The 25257-nt window shown below is 36.3% G+C and overlaps 1 protein-coding gene and 1 long non-coding RNA gene across 2 annotated transcripts; both read right to left on the reverse strand.

Moving 5' to 3' along the window:
• Positions 1-1795: 1795 nt before the first annotated feature.
• Positions 1796-13138, reverse strand: LOC115212000 (zinc finger protein 236). Its single transcript, XM_029780783.2, has 3 exons — positions 13000-13138; positions 3806-5412; positions 1796-2991 (listed from the first exon to the last, which is right to left on the reverse strand). Exons 2-3 carry the CDS (start codon positions 5359-5361, stop codon positions 2094-2096), a joined length of 2454 nt encoding a protein of 817 aa, XP_029636643.1. The 5' UTR covers positions 5362-5412; positions 13000-13138; the 3' UTR covers positions 1796-2093.
• Positions 13139-20585: 7447 nt separating this feature from the next.
• Positions 20586-23851, reverse strand: LOC115212046. Its single transcript, XR_003881701.2, has 2 exons — positions 23675-23851; positions 20586-21136 (listed from the first exon to the last, which is right to left on the reverse strand). It is a non-coding gene; the product is annotated as an uncharacterized LOC115212046 (long non-coding RNA).
• Positions 23852-25257: the final 1406 nt, after the last annotated feature.

Below are 25257 nucleotides of genomic sequence, written 5' to 3' on the forward strand. Positions count from 1 at the left end.
TTTTTTTTTTTTTTTGCTTGGCTTGTGCATAATTGTATCAATTCCCATGTGTAGAATACAAATTGACAAAAATTTTCCAAAAATTCCAAAGAATAAAAAAGCTATGAGGGGTTTATATGCCATGCGTAAAGCAGAAGTTGATTCATTTAGTTTCATATTAAAACACAAAAAGACAGCTTCCAAATCCTGTTTTCTGACTGGGTGAAAATTATCAAACTTTAAACCTCTATAACTTTTTTTTTTAAATTTTTTCTGGTAAAAGTGAAACATCTCTTGAAATTCAGCTTGGAAAACTACATTGATGTACCAAATTAAAAAATTTTTATTAACCTTTGAATTTTCATAAACTGACAGCCAAACTGAAAAAGATCTAAAATTCACAAAGAACTACAAATTGCTTTCTGTTCAAAGAGTCAGGTAGCAATCATGATAGTCAACTTGCTTGTACTTCTATTAACAAAATAAAGCAACTTTATAGTGTATTAAGAAAATATATCATGTATATATCAGTAAATATACTGTATATCAATATAATTTAACCCTTTAATGTTTAAACTATATCAGGCTAAACATAGAAGGGACAAACAAGGATAGACAAATGGATTAAGTCGATTACATCGACCCCAGTGTGTAACTGATACTTAATTTATCGACCCCGAAAGGATGAAAGGCAAAGTCGTCTTCGGCAGAATTTGAACTCAGAACGTAGCGGCAGACGAAATACGGCTACACATTTCGCCTGGCGTGCTAACGTTTCTGCCAGCTCACCACCCTCAGGCCAAAATATTCTACTAGTTTTATGTTCAAATAGCCAGATCTGACCTCTTACACCTATCCTACAATCTATAAAAAAAACCTTATGAGATCTTGAAGCTACAATATAATGCATGATTAATTCAAATAAGAGAACACTTATATTGATTCCAGTCTATTACTGGTACTTATGTTATAAGCTCCAGAAACAAAATAGAACTGGCAAAATTTCAGCTCAGAAAACAAGATAGAGAAACTTTATATGTAATCCCTTTAATATTGTTTGTTCCTTTTTGAGCCACGCCTGGCTCATAAGAGCCAGTTTCCCAGTTTCCTTGGCATATAGGTTCCCCACCTGGATGGGATGCCTGTCCATCGCAGGTGAGCTACTAGATGCAGGAGGAAAGAGTGAGAGAAAGTTGTGGCAAAAGAGTCAGCAGAAGTTCGCCATTACCTTCTGCCGGATCTACATGGAACCTAGGTGTTTCACTCATAAACTCTCACATCACCCGATCTGAGATTTGAACCCGCGATCCCTCGACAGCGAGTTTGCTGCTCTAACTACTAGGCCATGTGCCTCCACAATCCCTTTAATATAGTGTATATATATATTATTGTCTCTGTGATCTTGCAGCCCTAATTATTAAGTTAGCATTAGTTTTGTTCACCAAGTGTCTAATGAATAAATAACAATTAGCTGTATATAGTTTTAAAGTATAAAATTATATTTTTAATTGGATTTTTTTTCGCCTTTACTGCCTAATTATTTCTGGTTAGCTTTCTAATACTCCAAGCTTTGAATATTAACACAAACAGAAATGTTTATTATAAGCCATATATTCATAAATTTTAGCTATCTTCATCATTTTAATAGCAAATATTCCACTATCTTTTCAGAAAGATACATTAGTAATATTGAGAAATATTTCTGCCTGAAAATATTGAAAAATATTTCTACTTGAGTTTGAACTCTAGTAATTTCACAAATATACATAATACAAAAACAAAACATGGAATATATCTCATATTCCAAATAACAGTCTAAAAGAAAGAATACAATTCCATTTATTCTCAAGATCAAATGAGGCATCAGGTTTTCCTGAAAATCATTATAATTCAGTCTAAAAACAAAACAAATCTAAATGTTACAAATACTGATTTCAAATTTTGGCACAAGGCCAGTAATTTCAGGGGGAGTGGGTGAGATGTTTACATCAATCCCAATGCTCAACTGGTACTTCTTTTATCAACCACAAAAAGATGAAAAGTAAAGTAGGCCTCGGAGGAATTTGAAAATGTTACAAATATTGAAGAATAGATGCTTATTTCAACTACCGAATTTACTCAGCAGTAATAATTTTATCCTCTGAGGCCAAAACTACTTCTGTGGCAGTTACTGAACTTTCAGCTGGTTGAAAATTTACTCTTATATCTTCAGCAGGCAGAGTCTGTGAATTACCATCACCATTTACAGAACACAGTTCCAACGGCTGCACCATCAACAAAGTATGTCCGGCATTTCTTTGATCAGAACTTTCATCTGAGGCAATCTGTGATTGAGATGGCGGTAAATGCAAAGTAATTGTGTGTGTTGATATTCCTTGCTTAGAAGATGTATTTATGGTTGCTTGCATCCCAGTAAGCATCTGAGAGTCTTGCGGAAGAGAATTGGTTGCAATAGCATAAATTAATTCTGCAGCAGTGAGATCCGTTGATACCAGATTATTCCCTGTTTGGGCCATTTTAATAATGTCATCTGCACTTAGATTTGAAACACTGTTCTCTACAGGTGCTAACTGAGTTTGTATTTCACCATTACTAGGGTCGTTGACTTTTTGTAATATACTTTTATTATTACTGGAAGAAAGAACTGTTGAATTAGTAGTTGTTTCAGTGGTGGTGGTAGATGTTGTTGTTGATAATGTGGCGGTAGTTGTGGTGGTGGTGGTGGTGTTGGTCGTAGTGTTGGTGCCTTCTTGGACATCAATCAACCCATACTTGTGATCACTGACATGGTTAGTAAAACTGGTAGCATTTACCGTTCGGTAGTTACAAATATCACAGTGATAAATTCCAGATGAATCTGGATGCTTATTTTTCATGTGAGTTTTTAAAGAAATAGCTTGGATGCACGAGTAAGAGCAATATTGGCATTTGTATGGTCTCAATCCAGAGTGGCGCATTTTGTGACGGCGAAGTGAGTTGTGATCTCCAGTAGCATACTGACAAACATCACACCTAAATAAAAATAAAATATTGAGCATCATTGTTTAACATAAAATATAAAGGAAAATAAATCATTAAAGCTCACATAACTTTGAAATTATAAAAACAAAATAAAATTAACTATTCAATTTTTTTTACCAATATCAATATCTGCTTAAATTTACACTTTCGGTTCTTTCTAACATTTGAGATTTGAACTCAGACTGACTTCCTCTCTTAAAAATATGATACAGGTGTAACTATGCTCATTTTAATGATTTTTATTTTTTTTGCTAATAAGTGCTAGTAGGGTGTTAAGAGCACCATCCAAGCATGATCATTGCCAGAGCAGATATCTGGCCTCCGTGCCGGTGGCACGCAAAAGACACCATTCAAGCGTGATCGTTACCAGCATCGCCTTACTGGCACCTGTGCCAGTGGCATGTGTAAAAGATTCAAGCGAGGTCGTTGCCAGTACCGCCTGACTGGCCCTTGTACCGGTGGCATGGAATAAGCACCCACTACACTCTCAGAGTGGTTGGCATTAGAAAGGGCATCCAGCTGCAGAAACTCTGCCAGATCAAGATTGGAGCCTGGTGCAGCCATCTGGTTCGCCAGCCCTCAGTCACATTGTCCAACCCATGCTAGCATGGAAAGTGGACGTTAAACAATGATGATGATGATGATGATGATGTTAACTAGATATAAGAGGGTTTGGAAACAATATAAGGTTTCTGTAAGATCCAGTCCCCACTGAACACAGGCAGATGTTTATAACAGGTGGAGCAATACAAATGAATAACTATAAATGGCCTGAAAGCTTTTTGAGATTTATAAGATTACTTACTTGAATGGTTTTTCCCCAGTGTGGATACGTAGATGTAATTGTAGCATAGCTTTGCGTGCTGTTGAATGACCACAGTATGAACACACATATGGTTTGATCTTACTGTGGACAGCTTGTACATGTTTACTTAAACACTTCTGATTAGCAAAAGTCCGTTTACAAATGTCACACTGTTTGGTGGTATACCAACGGTCAGCATCATTTGACTGATGTTCTGCATGGATCATTTGGTGGTTCCTCATCTGACTGAACTGCTTAAAGCCTTTCCAGCATATATCACATGTATACGGTCTCTGGTCACTATGAATCTCTTTATGAATCAGTAATTTGTGGGTAGTGTCTGTTTTGAACTCACAGTTCTCACATGCAAAAAGATCTGTATCAATGGAGTGGCAACGCCAAAGATGCATCCTAAGATGTTTCCAAAGAAGAAATTCAACTGCACACATGTTACACTCAAAGAAAGACCTATTTGCATCCTTTTTGTGGCAAGCAATGTGAATCTTTAAACTTTGGTCCTTCTTAAACTTGGCAAAACATCCTTGCAGATTACACTTAAGACTGTAGCCTTCTGTAAGAACATTAGTATCTTTGTTCTTTCTTTTCTTTTTACCTAAATAATAATCATCTTTCAGAGCTTTTGGTGGGCGAATTTTTCTACGACTCCGTCCTTTGCGTGAATACCATTCGCTATTTTCATCTTCCTCCCAGTCCTTGTCTGAAACAGGTGAAGAGGATCTCTGAGGTAATGGGTTTTTCCGTTTTCTACCTGGCTTTTTTTTGGTAGACACAACTTGTGTTCCAACACTGACTCTATTAACAGGTTCTCCAGGTAACTGATTGTCTTCATTGTGGGGCAAAATATTGTGGACTTGCACGATATGGGATTTACATTCTTCAATACTGTTAAACCCAATTCTACATTGGCCACACAGAAACAATTCTTTCGTAAGAACATCATCCCCTTCAATATTAGGTTCGGAAAAGTCGTCAGAAGCAGCAACAGAAAACTGACTAATTGCTTGTGAATTAATTTCAGATTCATTAACAAAAGTCAACGAGTCTTCAACTGTTGTTGTAGCTTCCAGAGGAATGTAAGATGGTACAATATTTCCAGTTGATAAGATATCGTTGTGAGTTGGAATCATTTGGGGCTCGTTTAAAGAACCTTGAGTGAAAATAACTTGTTGATGATTTGAGGCTAACTCTATCAATGACCCTGCATCAGATTTTTCAATCAAAGAAACAGAGTCTACATCTGACAATGAAGATGCTTCTTGAGAAACGGCTACAGACTGGGTCTTAGACAGATCAGGTATTGTCTCTTCCTCAACAGTGACATCCCCTGAAGAACTTTCTGCTTGTTCGATATCAGGCATATTTGAAATCGTACTCAATTTGGAAGGAGTTGTCTTGATATGCACATTACGAACGTGTATGCCAATCTCTTGAGGCTGGTTGCAGGAGAAATTACAGAATCGGCATTTGTATGTAGTAACAACATCCATGTAATCAGTAAGATTAACATCCGTAAATCTGTCGACTGTTGAAGCCATTTTCTGTCTTTTGGAGTTTGTTTTTCAGGAAAGCTAAGTTCAATGTTGCATCTAGATGAACAAGAAGGATAAAAAAGATATGTTTATTAATTATACAATAATTTCAAAAACAGAGCAGGGTGGGATATAAATACAATTCTCTTTTCCACATATACATATTTCTGAAAATGGTAATATATAAAATAATTTAATATAAATTACTAAGTTGAGGAAAAAGTTTGTGCGCCATATTAAAATACTGATTTTTTTATGCAAGAATTTATTCAAAATCAACAACAACTATTCTTCAAAATAACGACCATCATTTTCCACGACCTTCTGCCAACGATCTGCAAGCTTTCGGATTTGGTTGAAGTACCAATCCTTTGACTTTGAAGCAAAACATTCTTGACAGGCTTCTTCACCTCCATCGAATAAACCCAAATCAGCGATCTTTCACAAAGTGCTGCATTGATTGGAAGAGACCTTAGTCAGATGGAGGAGCATCATCTGGACTATATGGTTGGATGCAGCAGAACTTCCACACTGATCAATTCTTCAATCTTGTTGTTGGTCTTTCTGGTGGTATGACTTGGCACAGGAGCAACAGACAAAAATCAGCCAACTTTGCTTCATATATTATAGTATACTGGTAATTTCTTTTGCTTTTCTTTTCTTTTTAATTCTTACAGCTGGATGCCTATTTCATCCCCAACCACTTTACATTGGGCCTGGTTGCATTTTATAATGTCTTAGCAGTAGGGGTTGTCTGTAGCTGAACTAAAAAGTTCTTGCTATCCTTCCTTACAAACACACTCCAAACTTTAACCCACAGGTGTCTTATCTCCCTTCTCTGTTTTTTTTTTTTTTATCATCTACTACAACACTTTATTTTTTGCAACTGGCTGACCATGTACCACATCTACTCAGATACTCCTCTTCTTGCTATTCATATGGTGTTCACACCCCACCTCAAGCCACACACAAACCAATACAGCTAGTTTTTCCTTCACAAAATGTTGGACTCCTGAAATTCTCTTCTTGTAACTGTTCAGAAGGAAGGTGAACCACATTCATTTCACATGTCCTGCAAAAGCTATGAACACAATCTCTTCCTCCGATCCAATCCTATATTAAAAAATAAATATCATCATCATCATCATTTGGTGTCTGCTATCCATGCTGGCATGGGTTGAATGGTTTGACTGAAACTGGTAAGCTGAAGGGCTACACCAGGTTCCAATCTGATTTGGCATGGTTTCTATGGCTGGATGCCCTTCCTAACACCAAATATGTATATAAATAAAATATACCAATTAAAGAAATGAACATAAAAGACTAGCACTTCATCACTTTCCCAAGTATTTCCACAAGTGTGATAACCAATTATTCCTTCTATAGCAAGACACCTATGCTTGGCTCATCAGATTTTCCCTTTTCTCTATTCTTTTTCTGTCTTGTAAGTTACATGATAACCTCATGACACAAAAAAAGCACCCAGTACATGCAGAAATATGGTTGGCATCAGGAAGGGCATCCAGCTAGTGAAGCCATGCTAAAGCTGATAATGGAGCTTGACGCTGCCCTGCAGCTTGCTGGATCTTATCAAACTATGCAACCGAACTCAGTATGGAAAATGGACATCAAATGATGGTGATGATTGTAATGTATTATGACAAGGTACATAAGTTAATTGTATTTAGGGGTTGCAGGATCGCAGGACGGCCTGCTGTGCTTACCTTGGATCATAGAGCGACCTGCTGTGCTTGAGGAGACCTATTGAGTCAAGTACATCAACATCAAAATAAAAAGCAAATGGAAATTGTAGTTGTGATACCTGTGTCAGTGGCACATAAAAAGCACCATCCGAACGTGGCCAATGCCAGCGCCGCCTTGACTGGCTTCCATGCCGGTGGCACGTAAAAAGCACCAACCGATCGTGGCCGTTGCCAGCCTCCTCTGGCCCCTGTGCCAGTGGCACGTAAAAAGCACCCACCACACTCATGGAGTGCTTGGTGTTAGGAAGGGCATCCAGCTGTAGAAACACTGCCAGATCAGACTGGAGCATGGTACAGCTTTCTGGATTTCCAGACCCCAGTCGAACCGTCCAATTAAGATATTCATTGTGAGTAAAACTGGCTAGACAGAAATTGTATGGAAGCCCATAAGATGGATTATATTTGTCATTCAAAACCCTAGCCTTCTCATAAGCTGGGTCATGCTGATTCTGCCCTTTTCATTAAGAGTGCAGGGCCTGCAGAACACTCAAAACAATTTACATAACTTAATGATTAGGCTAGCATGGAAAACGGACGTTAAACGATGATGATGATGAATATATTAACAATGTGAATCAATAAGCATTACATTTGACAGAGTAATCTGAATGCTGAAGAGTTAAGGGAATTTTAATAAAAAATTCATTTCTGCTGATATAAAACTGAAATTAAGATATTCATTTGGCAATCAAGAGGTCCTTAGGCAAGTGTCTTTTATAATAGCTTCAGGTCAATTAAAGCATTGTGAGTAAAACTGGCTAGACAGAAATTGTATGGAAGCCCATAAGATGGATTATATTTGTCATTCAAAACCCTAGCCTTCTCATAAGCTGGGTCATGCTGATTCTGCCCTTTTCATTAAGAGTACATGGGCCTGCAGAACACTCAAAACAATTTACATAACTTAATGATTAGATAATAAAAAATCTCAGAGCGAGTTATAAACAGTAGCTACGACACATCGTGACGTATATTTGCCATTTAAATATGGCTAACCCCTAAGGGTGGATGCTACTGTAGTCCTCCTGGGGCTACAAACTACAATAGCTTCCACTCTTAGGGGTTAGCCATATTTAAATGGCAAATATACATCACAATGATTAGATAAATAACTGAAAAATCATGAATTCTGCCATCTATTTGATTGTATTACATTAAATATGTTGTTTCTCCACTTAATTATGACCTTCATATAAAAGGCATCCTTGGAAAATCCACACACACAGACATAACTGCACTTATTCAATAATTGTTTGCTCAAAATCTTTATACCTCAGTGACTTAGTGTTTCTGGTAAAATTTTGCTTCTCTGAGATCTTATAACATCAAAACAGGTTCAGGTATTACCATACGGACTAAGGTTATTACCACATGGCCCCACTGAATGTCCCATTCAAACTAAATGTAGATTACGAAGTTGCCTCCCTTGCTTTTCTTGATCTGAGTTCATTAGAAAAACCCATGTCTTTTTTCCCATTTGGTAAGAGTGTAATTTTGAATTCATAGAAAATACATTAATCCACATTTAACTATATATTCTTCAGGTCATGGATGTGATTTGAATAGAAGTTTTATTTATTTTTCTCAAAGATCACCTTCACTCAAATCACATTTATCTGAACAATGCTTTATTCAGTATGTAAAAAAGGAAAAGGAAAATATTTTTATCTACTATACTGTAATTAATATATTCCCTCTGAACAACATAATGAGTACTCCCACGTTTGTGAAACTACTTCTCCCAACATCGCTTGACAACTGATGCTGGTGTGTTTACGTTCCCATAACTTAGCGGTTCGGCAAAAAGAGACCGATAGAATAAGTACTAGGCTTGCAAAGAGTAAGTCCTGGGGTCGATTTGTTCGACTAAATGCGCTGCTCCAGCATGGCCACAGTCAAATGACTGAAACAAGTAAAAGAAACACACACACTCAGAGGGTGGCTGACACTTTGATTTTGAACACTTTCTTATTGCAGACACATCTAATTAAGTTTGGCATAATATTGTCCAGAAAAATAAAAATAAAAATCGATCAACATCAATGGAAATTGTAGCTGTGATACCAGTGCCGGTGGCACGTAAGAGAACCAACCGAACGTAGCCATTGCCAGCGCCGCCCCGACTGGCCTCCATGCCAGTGGCACGTAAAAAGCACCATCCGATCATGGCCGTTTGCCAGCCTCCCCTGGCACCTGTGCAGGTGGCACGTAAAAAGCACCCATACACTCACAGAGTGGTTGGCGTTAGGAAGGGCATCCAGCTGTAGAAACACTGCCAGATCAGACTGGGCCTGGCACAGCCTTCTGGCTTCCCAGACCCCAGTTGAATCGTCCAACCCATGCTAGCATGGAATATGGACGTTAAACGATGATGATGATGATGATGAATCTCAACAACAGTGGCTCTGCCCTTGTGCAATCCAAAAGGAATTTTCAACCCAGCAGTAGATAAGAATACCTTTGGACATAACAAACAGTAACATACCACACATTAATCCACATTTGATTGATGCTATGTGTTGGTCAAACAATCCATCTTCATGATTGCAAGCTTCTGAAGCAATAACTTATGGTGAATTAGTTTTTGGTGTCTCCAGCACAAACCATAAAAGATTTCATGATGTCACAAAAGACTATCCTAAGTCCTTGAACATAAACTTCATTACATGAGAAATTCTTGCACTGAACAGAAGCAAATGGCAGTCTGTATTAAGAAGAACAACTATTAATTGGAGAAAAATTATCCCCCAACTAATGAAATGTAATGCCTGAAAGTTACTCTGTGGAATTTTTTTATAGTAGAGGGTTCAGAGATAATCTCACCTGTTCTATCTGTAGTTGGAGCAACATACATGTAAGCATATCACATTGGCCTCCCGATAAGTGACCTTTTATGGATGGCGAAACCAGCCTTTGAAAGAGTACTGCAACTCTTTGGTAGCACTGGCATCCATGCTAGTGGAGCACTAAGAGTACCATCCAAGCGTGATCGTTGCCAGAGCGGCTAACTGGCTTCAGTGCCAGTGGCACGTAAAATGCACCATTCGAGAATGATCGTTACCAACGTCGCCTTACTGGCACATGAAAAAACATTCGAGCGAGGTCATTGCTAGTGCCGCTGGACTGGCTCCTGTGCAGGTAGCACATAAAAAACACCATTTGAGCGTGGTCGTTGCCAGTACCGCCTGACTGGTCCTGCGTGCCGGTGGCACGTAAAAGCACCCACTACACTCTCGGTGTGGTTGGCGTTAGGAAGGGCATCCAGCAGTAGAAACTGCCAGATCAGATTGGAGCCTGGTGCAGCCATCTGGTCCGCCAATCCACAGTCAAATCATCCAACCCATGCTAGCATGGAAAGCGGACGTTAAACGAACGATGGTAGCACTTCAATATCAACCTGCATTTCAATGGAATTGCCAACATAGCTGAGTAGTTAAGAAACTTACTTTGCAACCACATGGTTTCAGATTCAGGGCTACTGCACAGCACTTTGGGCCAGTGACTTCTACTATGGTTCTGTGCCAACTATGCCTTGAGAGTGAATTTGGTAGATGGAAACTGTGCAGAAGCTTTGACAGTGTTGGTTTGTTTACGTCCCCGTAACTATTCGGTTCGATATAAAATACCATTTCAATAAATACCAGACTTTAAAAATATGTACCGGTGTTGATTTATCCAACTAAACCCTTCGTGGTGGTGCCGCAGCATCGCCACAATCAAACGTCCGAAATAAATAAGATCGATCTTCACAATTTTGCCTTGATTTAATCATTCTTACAAATGTATTCAATGAAAAAATAATTCAAATGCCTTCAAAACCTTTATTGTGTGACCCTTATCCATAGTCTCCAAATAAATTTTCCCAAAGTTATATGATACGAGTAAATATCCACATTTTAAAAACATAGTAAGCAGATATAACACCAATTTAGCAACTGTACTCGCAGAATACTTGAATGTATTTTATGATTGATCCCTAGTTTCTTACCATAGGGCAATCTTTCGTTTTGACTCGTCAGATGTTTACATTTCTGCGAGTCATATCGCAACATCGCCACCGATTCTAGGCGATCCTGGAGTTAACATTTAGCTTTACTACAATTCCAAGTACGTAAATAACATCATTCTCTGACAACTTCACAGAAACACCAACACAATTCTGAAGAACTTTAGAACCTTCTGAAGGATGAAACGCGAAGTCGATCACGGCGAGATCCAGCGCTAGACATGCAAGAAATAACAGCAAATTCTCACAAATAACATTTTACCACCTTAAATACATAAGGACAAATCGAACAATGGGCGATACTTTATGAACCCAAAAGGAAATACTAACAGACACCAGAATAACATACACTAATATCGATCATTGCATTTTCTAAAAATAAATGGATAAATAAAGCCTTGTTTCAAATGATATTTAATCATGTTTTAAGTATAAAACGTAAATGTATTCAGCAAGGGTGGTATTGATTAGTTACTTATACAAGATTTATCTGGAGTCTATCCTTAAGCGTATCTTAATAAAACAAGATTGAAATTTCATATTTGAAATATGCTTCTTTAGAAAATTTAATGACGTTCATATTGGTATTTTACCCTATTATTCCTGGATTTGTTAGTATTTACTTTTGGCCAAAATGCAAAGGATCACCGGACAATGTAATCTGAGATATGCAAAAAAAATAATAAAATAAACGAGATGGTCACAGATGGAACGCTTTTAATTATAGACTACCTTTAATCTCAAAAATTAGCTTGCTTTTTTCAAAAAAAAAAATGTTTTTAAAGGCGACACAAGTGAAATAAATTTGAAAGCGTTATTTCGTTGGTTTTAGTTTAAAATATATTTAAAAATCCTGAAAGCCATCTACTGTGTGTTAAATTCTTCATTTGCAGAGCGCTTTATCAGTAAACATATTTAAAGGAATACTATTAGTTAGAATTTTAGAATTCAGATTCTTCTGTGAATTACATTCATGCTGTGGCCAGTGGAACAAATTAAAGATCTCTATAGATTGCTGAGCAATTTTATACAAGCATGGTTTTCGGTACTTGTACCTGGTTTTCTTTAGAATGGATTGGACATGTGCTTAGTAAATAGAAATTTAGGTGTTGAGATAAAAGAATGTTTTTGCTATATTAAGAAAATTGATGTACAAAATATTCTTCACTCATTTATGAGCATTTCAGGAAAGTCTGATAAAAATTTGGTAAATTTTTTATACATATGCAATTATTTAGAATTCAGATTCTTCTGCGAATTACATTCATGCTGTGGCCAGTGGAACAAATTAAAGATCTCTATAGATTGTTGAGCAATTTTATACAAGCATGGTTTTCTTTAGAATGGATTGGACATGTGCTTAGTAAATAGAAATTTATTCTTGAGATATAAGAATGTTTTTGCTATATTAAGAAAATTGATGTACAAAATATTCTTCACTCATGTCTGAGCATTTCAGGAAAATCTGTTAAAAATTTGGTAAATTTTTTATATATATGCAATTAATTATTTAAATTGAATTTAAATAATTTTAAATAATTTTCATGAATATTTTGAATAAATTAATGTTACATACAAGCACACCTTCAATAATATATATATTTTTTGGCTTCTCAGAATAAGATATTGTTAGAATAATGTTATAAGTGAAATCTTTAAACGATATATTGAAAATATCTGGTAAGAATTAAGAGGTAGTTTAAAGAGATAAATACAAAAATTGAGACAAAACGAAAAACATGAGGATTTTCGGGCGAACAAGGATATCCTCTACGCCATATGTAATATCTGAGAACCGACGTGCAAGTCATTGTATTTTCATGAATAATAATAGTCATTGCAAAAAACAAGATGAAATATCATAACTATACTAACCTTGGAGATTAATGTAATATAAATTTTAAGAAACTGTGCTGTTTAATTCATCGAAATATTGCGATTTGAACATATTTTAGTGAGAAAAAGCGCTAGAGGCTAAGCTTCAATGTAGCAGCAAATAAAACAGAGGGAAACAATAGGTTTATAATAGAAGCGACGAAGGGAAGTAACTCGTGTGGGTCGGAAAGGCAGCGTTTGTTGTAGCAGACGATTTATTTCTAAGAATTTGCCTGAGAAAATATGTCTGAGACATGGGCAGCAGTTGGAATTGACCAAATGGAAGATTTACCTGTTCATGTAGCAGTAGAAGAACTAATACGCATGATATTCTTAGAACAAAAGCAACAATTTGTAAGGGATAAGTTTTCACTTACCCTTGATATAAAATCATGCAACACTGGAAATGATAGCACCCAACAAGAATTGTTTAAAATTAAATTATATTGCATTAGCAGTATTTCAGATATTTCTGTGTATCTTAAGGAAGGATTAATCAAAACATTGCAATTCTTAGTAGAAAGAATGCAATCCTTGATTAAAAATGAAAGTCACTTATGTCAAATTCAAAAGTGTCATTTGAATGACAATCATGCTTTGCAAAGGAATTATTTTTTTATTAAAAATCCTCAAAATAAAACCACTGACTTAAGTGAAATTTCTCTAAGTATCAACAGAGTCCTTCAAAGTCAAGCTACATGGTATTTGAGAATCTACCAAAATCATGCGCATATGCTGAGTGAATGTAGCAAAATTCTTGATTATCTGAAAAAAATAAGAATTTTAAACCCATCAGATGAATTCAAGTTTAAATTAAAAGTATCAGGTATCAAATGCAACCCTGATTTATCTACTAATAACTATATTGAACTGTGTAATAAAAGAATACTCATTGGTTTACATCAAAATACTAAAACTGGTAAGACAGATGATATTTCAGGAAAGACTTTCATAGGTACTACAACATCTTTAACTATTTCCACCAAAGAAAATATTTTCCGGAATATCTTTACTTTGACTTGTCTTGGTTTTCTTTTCCCTCTTGCAGAAGAAGATGCTGGAGAAAAACAGCATTTAGTTGAATTTTTCTCCTTTGGTCCCTATGGTGAACCCTTAAAACTTCCACATACAATTTTAAATTTTATTTCATGGGAGAAATACAATCTAAAAGCTTTGCTAAATAATTCCTTTGAAAATAGAAACAGTTCTTTACAGCCAGAACAATGTCTTGTTACACAACTAACAAATGGAAATACTTTGAAATGTCAAAAGTTTTGTATTGTTATTTATATAATATTTGACAATACTGATAAAAGACATGCCATGAGCTTACATGTTCTTGGACATCTACATAACAACTTGAAGTCTGTTTTTGACACCAATGAAAGAAATGTAAGAATAGCAATAGAAAGTTTCACAGATCTTGTCTTTCGTACAGATACTTCAAATCAGGAAAATACAAATGAAGACAGTTTTTCAAGTGTTAGTGAATCGATTGCAAACGTTGTTCGAAGATCTACAAATGAAGAATTTCGAGAAAGCTGTTTTCATACCATGAAATCTAGTTCAGTACAAGAAATGAAAACTGCAATAGCAAAAAGGTTGAAAAAGCTTTGAATATTCTTAATTAAAACTTATTAAGAAAACTGATTTTCTCCAATTTTATCAAACAAATATTTCAGCATTAAAACATTCCAAAAGAATTAAATTGTGCTCTCATTAAAAATTTCTTCTTAAATATAACTATTTGGGAGGCATCCTGTGTCTTGTATAATTTGGGAGTGTCAGCTTGCTTAATTTTTCAAGTCGTATCTTGCATACTGTGTTCTCTTCTCTGAGGATCCAGCTGGGGTGACAACTTGTGTTGGTCAGCTGCAAACCTCATGGCCACAACCAATGCCGAAATGTTTCATTAAAATGGAAACTGACTGGGACACTGCTCAAGATGACCTGAGCAGATACCAATAAATGCTGGATGCAGTGATGTATGGCACCTATACCTGGCCTGACCTGATAACTACTTGATACAGTTTACATCAACAATTCTATTGTAATTACTAAAAGACAATAAGTAATATTAAATATTTCAGGTTTGTGTCATAGTGCCATTGCAGAGTATTAACTTTCAAAAACTGTTACACAAGCCCATGAAGAAGCTTCCAAAATAGCAACCAAATTTCTTTCATATTATACTTTCCAAAAGAAAAGAAGACACAGGCTAGTATTTTGATCATTTGTCTTGAATTTTATAATTCCAACAATTAATTGCTTATTTGATAATTTGGATAATAATATAACTGAAACAGCCATTATATCTTCATTGACATATAATACAGAAACTCAACAGTCCAGCACTACAAGCTAATAAAATACTCATCAGCTAATATCATTGGTGTTTCATTGAAGTGCCTATTTATATCTAGATGAAGTTTGTAATAGATGTCTTTGTCAATTATAAAACACAGTCACAATTTTCTAAATGTCATGTTTGGAAACTCCGTTAGCTTCAATTTACAATGTATTTATCAAAAAGTACAATTACTAGCTTTTAAAAATTATTATATTTTGAAAAGTAAATTTAAAAGCAATAACAGAGATACTTACAAATACACATATATTTAGAACATCTCCTTTCAATACTAAAGAACGTTTGTGTTACCATATTGTTTCTATCTTCCTGCCTCTTCATAACATTATACTAAATCAATTATCTATGCTGTTAATAATAATGTGTTTACTGTTTAGATACAATATGTGTATGTATCAGATAGGGACATATAAACACTTAAGAACAAATAAAACCATTCAACTTGCTTTATTTCATGGCATCATCCAACACACTTATCTGTATACAATTTCAAATTTTAGATAAATATTGATTTACTGTTTAAAGAAGGCCATAAACATGGCGAGAACAGATGATTATATCGACCACCCCAGTACTTGACTGCTACTTATTTTATCAACCTAGGAAGGAACCCAGCAGGATTTTAATTCAGAATGTAAAAAGCTGTAACTGAATACCTCAGGCTATTTTGTCAGAGGAGTGCCATAGAACAATGTTATAACTCAGCAGGATTAGCTTACAATGTAATTTTGGATCATGGTAGAAGCCATTTTATTTATGTCACCAATGCTTTTAGCCAAGAGTTGACTATTCCATCATACCTTTAGAAAGTAGTGTCTTTCTATGCAGAACTTGTCCAGGCAAGAACTTTAAATCTGTCTTAAATATGGTAATCATCGTAGAAGGAAAGAGGTAATTTTTCCCTTTTTCTGACTAGTATACATTAATCTAGTATTTAAAATTTCCTTTTCAGAATAACTGTTTTCTCAATAGATCCTATTCGCAAGTGAGAGACTGTTTTTTAAGATGGCATTTTAACCCTTTAGTGTTTAAACCGGCCATATCCAGCCCAAATATTCTAAACGTTTTATATTCAAACTGGCGATATCTAGCCTCTCACACCTAACCTACAATGTCATGCTAAAAATAAACAATCACATCACTGAAACCTCAAAGCTATAAGATAATGCATGATTAATTCAAAACAATTTGAGTGAAAAAGTATTACATTTAACAGAGTAATCTGAACACTAAAGGGTTAAAGCAGCCAATTTTGTCCGCTGTTGAAAATGTTAGGAGAATGCATAAGTACTTTTGTTAATGATCCTGAAAAAGAAATTATTTAATGTCCATTATGCTCAAAACTCACATATAAAGTACATTAAACATCATAGCTAGCTAAAAAATAGTTTAATTTTGAAGTTATAATGGTTATAATAGCAGTAAAAATTGCATTTCAAAAACTGACCTTCCTCTTCAAAGCCAGCTCCTGACAGTTGCTAACTCTCTACAAGTCTGAAGTGAGATCCCCAACAGAATACTGCTCATTTGATTCACTGCAACTGTTGCCATTGAACACAAACATCCTAGACTGGTTTGTACAGAGTCACTCACCTACTCACTCCAAACTTTGATCCACAGACATGCTCTTGGCTTTTGTCTTTTTTATTGTTACCAGTGGCCTCTGCTCTTTGGGGCAAGCTGATCTCATGCTCCTTCCCTTTACATTCACATGACTCACCCATCACCCACATTGTGTCTATTCCCTACATTGCACTGCACTAACAACTTCACCCAATCACTCCTCCCTAAATATCAAACTTTTTGGATTCCCTACCAACCCATGTTTTCCTTGTCAACAAGCTGATGAATATAGGAAAAGACAGTTGATTCAAGAATTACGTATCTCTTCCTCAAGTCAAAAATAAATTTTTAGATACAAAAATCACTTTCACAAAAAAAACAAATATTCAAATTTCTAAAAAACATCCAGAATATGTTGGACATCATCATCATTATCATTATCATTTAACATCCTTTTTCCATGCTGGCATGGGTTGGACACCTTGAGTGAAAACTGGTAAACTGGGGAGCTGCACCAGGTTTCAGTCTGATTTGGCATGGTTTCTACAGCTAACCCTTCCTAGTACCAACCACTCCAAGAGTGTAATGGGTACTTATACATGCCACCAGCACAGGTGCCATTTTCATGACACCAGTATCTGTCAAGACTATGATTTTACTTGGTTTGATGGGTCTTCTTCTCAAGCACAGCATAATACCAGAGGTCATTGTCACTCATCATTGCCTCGGTAAGACCCAACACATGTAAGGTACTTTTCACGTGCCACCTTGCTTCTGTGAGGCTCAACACTTGAAAGGTACTTTTTACGTGCCACTGGCACAGGTGCCAGTTGTGACACTAGCATCAGCCACAACTATGATTTCACTTGGCTTGATAGGCCTTCTTAAGCACCGCATATCGCCCAGTCTTCGTCACTAGTCATTGCCTCTGTGAGGTCCAAAGTTTGAAGATCATGCTTCACCACCTTATCCCATGTCTTCCTGGGTCTACCTCTTCCACATGTTCCCTCCACAGTTAGAGATCAGCACTTCATTACACAGATGTCCTCGCCCATATGCATCACATGACCATATCAGCATAGTTGTCTCTCTTGCACACCACATCTGATGTCTCTTATGCCCAACTTTTCTGTCAAGATGCTTACACTCTGTTGTACATGCACACTAATATTGCACATCCAGCAAAGCATACTAGCTTCATTCTTTCAAGCCTATGCATGTCCTCAGCTGTCACAGCCTATGTTCCACTGCCATGTAGCATAGCTATTCACACACAGGCATCATACAATCTGCCTTTCACTCTGTTGCCAGCAGAAGTAGGAGCTCTCTGAACTTTGCCCAGCATTTTCTTATTCTCACAGTTATGCTCTGAGCATCCACTTATGTTACTAACTTGGTCACCTCTAACTTACCCCACTGGCAGTTGATGGAATCTATTTTCTGTGCTTATTGTACCTGTGTATCTTCCACATACAAAAACTATTTTCCCTGTTAATCTTTTTGTCACTATATTTCTGACCAAAATACACTTCATGAGTTTCAATTAGATTCTAAAATAATCATAAATTTAGACTAGTTTCATTAAACAACTGTAACTTTTTTACGTATCAACATATTAATGCGAAATTTGGAACATAATTGAAGAAAGGGTTCTTAATCAATTCTATTGCATAATTTTTGTCTCAAAGTGACTCTAATTACAGGTAAATGTAAAAATATTTCAATTCTGTTTAAACATTACCATAGAAAATGAGTCCTCAGCTATTTAAATGAGGTATGCAACAAAATTTTGATATAGAAAAATTGTGCACATCACTAGATTATCAGTTGAATTTAATGCACAGAAGAACAGGTGTACCATAAAGGTAAAATAAACTAAAATACTGGAATTTGTTTTTGAAGAAAACTAGAAAATTAACCTTCCTGATATTGCTGCATTGCTTATGTCCATAGCTTAGTGGGCACATCTTATGAATTTTCTACCTACGTCTTTTCTACAGATCAAGTATGGCCATCTACCCAAAGGGATTTGTCTGCCTTCCTACTTACTAAGACTTTGGTTTTTGCTAGGTTAACTCAAAGGTCCTTCAATTCTAGACCTTGCTTCCGTACCTGAAACTTCTTTAGTTCTGGTAGTGATTATATGTGTGTGTATATATATATATATATATAGACTGAAGTCTGGTGCACCTTCCAGTGTGCCAGTCCAGTCAAACTGTCCAACACATGAACCCATGCCAAAGTGAACAATGGACATTAAATGATGATGGGCTTCTTTCGGTGTCTGTCCACCATATCCACTCACAAGGCTTTGGGCTACAGCCTGGTCTGGGAATCGAAACCGCAATCCTACAACGAGTTCACTGCCCTAACCACTGGGCCATTGCGCCTCCACAGCTGCGAGGTTATTAGGGTAATTTTCAAATACATACTGACTATAAACAAAATGCTTTTGCTTTATTCAATATTAAAAATATTTTTTTAATACTTGATTTTTATTTTCTTTTACTTGTTTCAGTCATTAGTCTGCAGCCATGGTGGGGGCACCCCCTTGAAGAATTTTCAATCAAATTGACCCCAGTACTTTTTTCTTTTAAACCTGATATTTATTTTATCAGTCTCTTGGCGGAACCACTAAGTTACAGGGATGTAAACAAACACTGGCTGATAAGTGGTGGCAGAGGATAAACACACACACATATATATATATAATAATAATAATAAAGCTAGTTTTCTTGGCTGCTATTTCTAAATTTCGGTATGTGGTGAAGCAAATTTTTTTTTGCTGAACCCTAATTATAATTATACTCATAATTATAAATATTATTTTATGGCATTAGGAAGGGCATCCAGCTGTAGAAACATTGCCAGATAAGACTGGAGCCTGGTGCAGCCTTCTGGCTTCCCAGATCCCCGGTCGAACCGTCCAACCCATGCTAGCATGGAGAACGGACGTTAAACGATGATGATGATGATGATATATATATATATGTGCTAGCACGGAAAACGGACGTTAAACGATGATGATGATCTATATATATAAATGACAAAACGTCTGTCTGTGTGTGTGTGCCCTTTATACAAATCCACAATTTTTCAGTTAGAGGGCTCGCACTTTCTATGGTCATTCAAACTCGTCCAAGGGTGGTTGCGCACATCTTTACATTTCCCCAGTCACCCGGCAAAGCCATTAAAAAAATCAATAGAAGTGACTTTTTTGTGAAATTTCTATCCAAATCCCAATCAAAATGCCCGAAACTTGATACGCCAATTGAATGCCAGCTAGCTGTATGTAATTGGTCGGAGATTTGGACAGTACTCGTGTGTATGTGCGCACGCACGCAGCGGTATATGCATGCACTAGCACTATGACCCGGCGTTAGTTAGTTAGTTAATTTTTTGGCTCAAAAAGCAGAAAGCAAGGCCATGTAGGGGGACATGGAGTTATGTACAGGGTGGTGTTCATGTAAAGAGTTCAGGCCACTTGAGGGGTCATAGTGCTAATATTTAGTATTTTAAATACTATTCAATTTAATATTTAATACATTAATTTATAGATTAAAAAATCAATTTGAAAAGAAACAACAAAAATACAAACAAAATTTTATTTAATTTTGAAATAATTAAAAATTGTAAAATTTCTAAATATTTTTTCCTCAGTCATATTTTCCTTGTAGCCAATCAAAACGAGAATATTTATTATCGCCACGCTTATACCAAGCTTCTTTAGACCATTTCCAAAATGCTGCTGTTTTTACACCTCCTTTTGAGTAATCTTCCCTCCATAACTCTCCTTTAGTTTTAAATTCCATCTGTTTGTGACGAGGTTTTAAGTTACACTCAACATACAAACGACGATGCCTATAAACAAAATAACATCCTTTGCACCTGAGTTTTGGATACAGCTTCATTTTGTAAGTACGTTTTTGTTGCCAAGGGAATCCAGTAGTTGGCAGAATGGAAAACAAACTCGAATTATTAGACAAAAGACAGGATGGTGATTTCGAAATTAAAGGTCCACTAGGAACATTAAAGTTCTTTGTAGAAAAAGACTGGCTGCATGTTGACGTGGTACTTAAGGCTCGAAGAACTGTTTGGTTAGAATTTCCTGATATAATAGTCTTTTGAATGATTCCATTGAATATAGATGAAAAGTTTCTATGTAAGTTCAATGAAGCTCTTAGTACACAATTCATCTTGACATACCTGCATAACAAAAGCAAAAAATAAATAGTCTTTTTGATATTGAACTGTATTTGTGACATGGAACACAATCATATTGCTTCACATCCACTTTTCCACACTTGCATGAATCAGACAAAATTTTGCTGAGATAGGTTTTCTACATTTTGATACTCTTCCTTTCACCAATCCTCATCTGTTTGCAGGCAAAGCAATATTTTTCAAGACCAAGCATGTTCTTCATGGAAAACCAGAAACAAGTAACATCATTTATACATTGGTTATGTTCATTTACAATCATCACATGCTGTCAAGACAAGGGTACACACACATGCTTTAATCAGCCTGGGGTAACAGGACACTTGCCCAGGGCCATGTAAAGACACTAAATCCAAGACTACATGATTGGAAAGCAAGCTTCTGTACCACACCCATGCACACACCTATCAAACATAACCATACTGGTCCACATAAAAACCATCCAGTATATTCTGTAAAGTGGCTGATGTTAGGAAGGGCATCCAGCCATATAAACCAAACCAAATCAGACTAGAAGCTGGTGCTGTACTCCAGTTTGCCAGCTCTGGTCAAACCATCTAATCCATGCCAGTATGGAAAACAGACATTAAATGATGATAATTTTAAAAAAAGGTTAAGTGGAAATCACTAGGAATCTGAATTGAAGGACCAAATGTATTATATTATACTACAAAGTATAGGCGCAGGAGTGGATGTGTGGTAAGCAGCTTGCTAACCAACCACATGGTTCCGGGTTCAGTCCCACTGCGTGGCATCTTGGGCAAGTGTCTTCTGCTATAGCCCCGGGCCGACCAATGCCTTGTGAGTGGATTTGGTAGACGGAAACTGAAAGAAGCCTGTCGTATATATGTATATGTGTGTGTTTGTGTGTCTGTGTTTGTTCCCCCTAACATCGCTTGACAACCGATGCTGGTGTGTTTTTGTCCCCGTCACTTAACGGTTCGGCAAAAGAGACCGATAGAATAAGTACTGGGCTTACAAAGAATAAGTCCCGGGATCGATTTGCTCGTCTAAAGGCGGTGCTCCAGCATGAACGCAGTCAAATGACTGAAACAAGTATAAGAGTAAGAGTAAAGTACAGGATTTAAAAACATCTTGGATTAACTTCCTCTGTCATTCCTAGAAAGTTGATTAACATACTTCCTACTAGAATAAGCTGTAGTTTTTTTTCAATAAAAAATGTTTCAAACAAAGAAATATAGAGTCAGGTGTTGCTCAGCAGTAGCATATTTTTTTGAATGAGGAGAGTTTGAGTTTGTACCCTTTCAAATACCAAAGATTGATTGAGCCAATGAGGAAACTTCTGTGTGGAGTGCAAACCTGAGAAAATAGCAGTCAAATTTCCCTCTAATCTCTTCTGTCTTGCAAAAAGGGAAGAACACTATTTGATGTATCTTAAATACTGCAAAAAATACTGGAAGCTCAAGGTTGATAAATCTTAGATCACAGGTCTGCTGACCTGTGAATACACTAAGACAACACACCACAAAGGTTTATTTATTTGCATGCAACAATAAATTCAAGAAGAATCACTGATGGCAAATTTCTTCTCACACTAGAGACCAATGTGTAAATTATTATTTTATTTTTTTTTTGCTGTTATGAAATCTTATTGCTATATGGATGGCATAATGTTAGCTAGGTACATTTCTACATTCAACGGTTGTGAAAACTCAAGTCAACAGATCTGCTATAAATAGCAGCCAAGTCTCCTCAAATCAAACTCCATCATCATTAAAAAGAAAGGATACATTGGATAGTTGATACATTTAACAACACAAGATGGTTATATCTTGACTAATTTTGATCACAGGTTAACTGGAGGTTAAGCAACAACTGTTAACTTGGCGGTTCGGCAAAAGTGACCGATAGAATAAGTACTAGGCTTGCAAAGAATAAGTCCTGGGGGCGATTTGCTCGACTAAAGACTGAAACAAGTATTTAATACTTTGTGAAGATGATGAAATGAGGAAAGAAATCAGTGTGATGGTCGCACAAATCTAGATTCTGCATATTGGTACACTCGGCACAACTATATGCCGGTACACTAATCATATTAAGCTATATCAAAAAGGCTGGAATTATTTTCAGTTTTAAGTAGAATCGTAATTAGATGGGAGAAGGTTTAAACTGTGTAATTTATTAGGAATCCTGTACCGTATTCTTTTTCAACAAATCAATTAAATTAAAACACTAGGAATTAATTTTTAAAAATTCAACTTCCTAAAAGAATAATACCCCATAATATACAATTCGTATGTGTCAAATATTTATATGTGTTATAACAATTAGAAATGAATATCTCATAAAATGTATTAACAATACAATTGTATTGTAACTTAAAAATTTTGTGGTATATACAGATACAGTTTTATAAACATGAAAGGGACATTTGACTTCAAAGAAACATTGAAAACGGTGTAGGTCATATATTAGTGTAAAAACATGAAGGCGGTAACGTGAGACAAAACAAAGCAATGTAAGCACAGAAATTATTTGAAGAAGAAAAAGAATACTTTATACCATGTGTGTCAACAAATGTAGGCTGTTAATTTTCTACAATATATACTTTTCTCAATACGAAGTGAAGTCGTAAGTCACATTTTAAAAGGAAATGTGGTCTCGCCAAGGGAGATAATCGTGTATGCACAGTAACTAACAAGGTCATAACAATAGGTTCTTCAAAGATAACTGGAAAATACTCTTGTCAAGGAAGGATTCTGTATGTGGGCCATCGATTTTGCTACAAATAGTTGTCAATGTCCCAAATCACACACTGCTGTCTCCAAAAAAATTGAGTATGTTAGATAATCTTTATATATAAAAGTCAAGTTGTGTGTCTATCTCCTACGATTTAGATTCCTAACTACTCCCACATTTTGCGGTGCAGTTTAACCAAAACCGGGTATCTTATAGTCGTAATTCATATCGAGCCCTTCTGGGTATTAGCGTGCGTCTACGATGAGTCTACGATTTAAAAAAAAATTACCATCATTTTTTCCCATTTTAATGCATTTTTCGCTATTATATAAGGGAGGTAACTCTCTAAAAATGACTACGATGAGTCAACGATTTAAAAAAAAATTTACCATCATTTTATTTCCATTTTCAATGCATTTCTTTGCTATTTTTGGCTATAACTCTCTAAAAATGCTTATATAGTTATTTTCCTTACAAACCCGAGCAACGCCGGGCGATACTGCTAGTATAATCTATTTGCAAAAAGAGAAATAATTACTTCCAACCTTGTACTGGGGTTGAACAATCATTCTACAATAAAATAGGGTTGGAAAGAGGCGTGTTGTTGTTAGTAACCCCCAGTCAATTTTCTTCTTAAAGAGATACAAATACCTTGTTGATTGTGTCAAGAAAACATGGAAAACTTTATTGTTTTCTTTTTCGTCGGAACTAAATGCTCTTTTGTAACAGTTAGGGCATATTTGTTCAGACAATTATTATCTTGGGAGCCGATTCGATTAAGATTTGGATCTAGTTTGTTTCATTCACAGAATCTGCAGAGCTACACAAGAAGCACCTAGTGACTCTTTTTCATAGGTTGGAACAGTATGGGTTAGTAATCAACCTCGCCAAGTACGTTTTTGGTGCGACAGAAATCGACTTCTTGGGACATCGAATCACAAGTGCCGGTGCTACATCCCTGCCAGGTAGTGTAAAAGCTATCCTATCCTTTCCACGCCCCCACCACAAGCAAGGCTCTACGTCAATTTGTGGGCATGGTAAACTTTTACCATCGCTTCATCTCTTCTGCAGCAAAAGTGATGAGGTCCCTGTACAAGGCATTGTCAAAAAAAAGGTGCAAAAAGACAGGTGGAGTGGGACAGTACAATGACTTCAGCCTTTGAATCCATAAAACAAGCCCTGGCCCAAGCAACCGTGCTGTCACATCCTCACATCTCAGCTCAGACTGCACTCACAGTTGACGCATCCATCTATACCTATTATCGGATTTTGTTAGGGCCTCATATGGTAAAGATGTGGATGGGGAAAATGTGGGTAGAGGGTGATGTGCTAGCGGCGAGCTAGCAGAAACGTTAGCACGCCGGGCGAAATGCCAAGCGGTATTTCGTCTGCCGCTACGTTCTGGG

Source organism: Octopus sinensis, linkage group LG5 (genome assembly GCF_006345805.1).
Source record: "Octopus sinensis linkage group LG5, ASM634580v1, whole genome shotgun sequence".
NCBI lineage: Eukaryota > Metazoa > Mollusca > Cephalopoda > Octopoda > Octopodidae > Octopus > Octopus sinensis.

Coding starts and splice junctions, on each gene's coding strand:
- LOC115212000 (XM_029780783.2), bottom strand. CDS start 5,361: ATGGCTTCAACAGTCGACAGATTTACGGATGTTAATCTTACTGATTAC. Junction 2,992..3,805: donor ACTGGGGAAAAACCATTCAA/GTAAGTAATCTT, acceptor ATTTTTATTTAG/GTGTGATGTTTGTCAGTATG.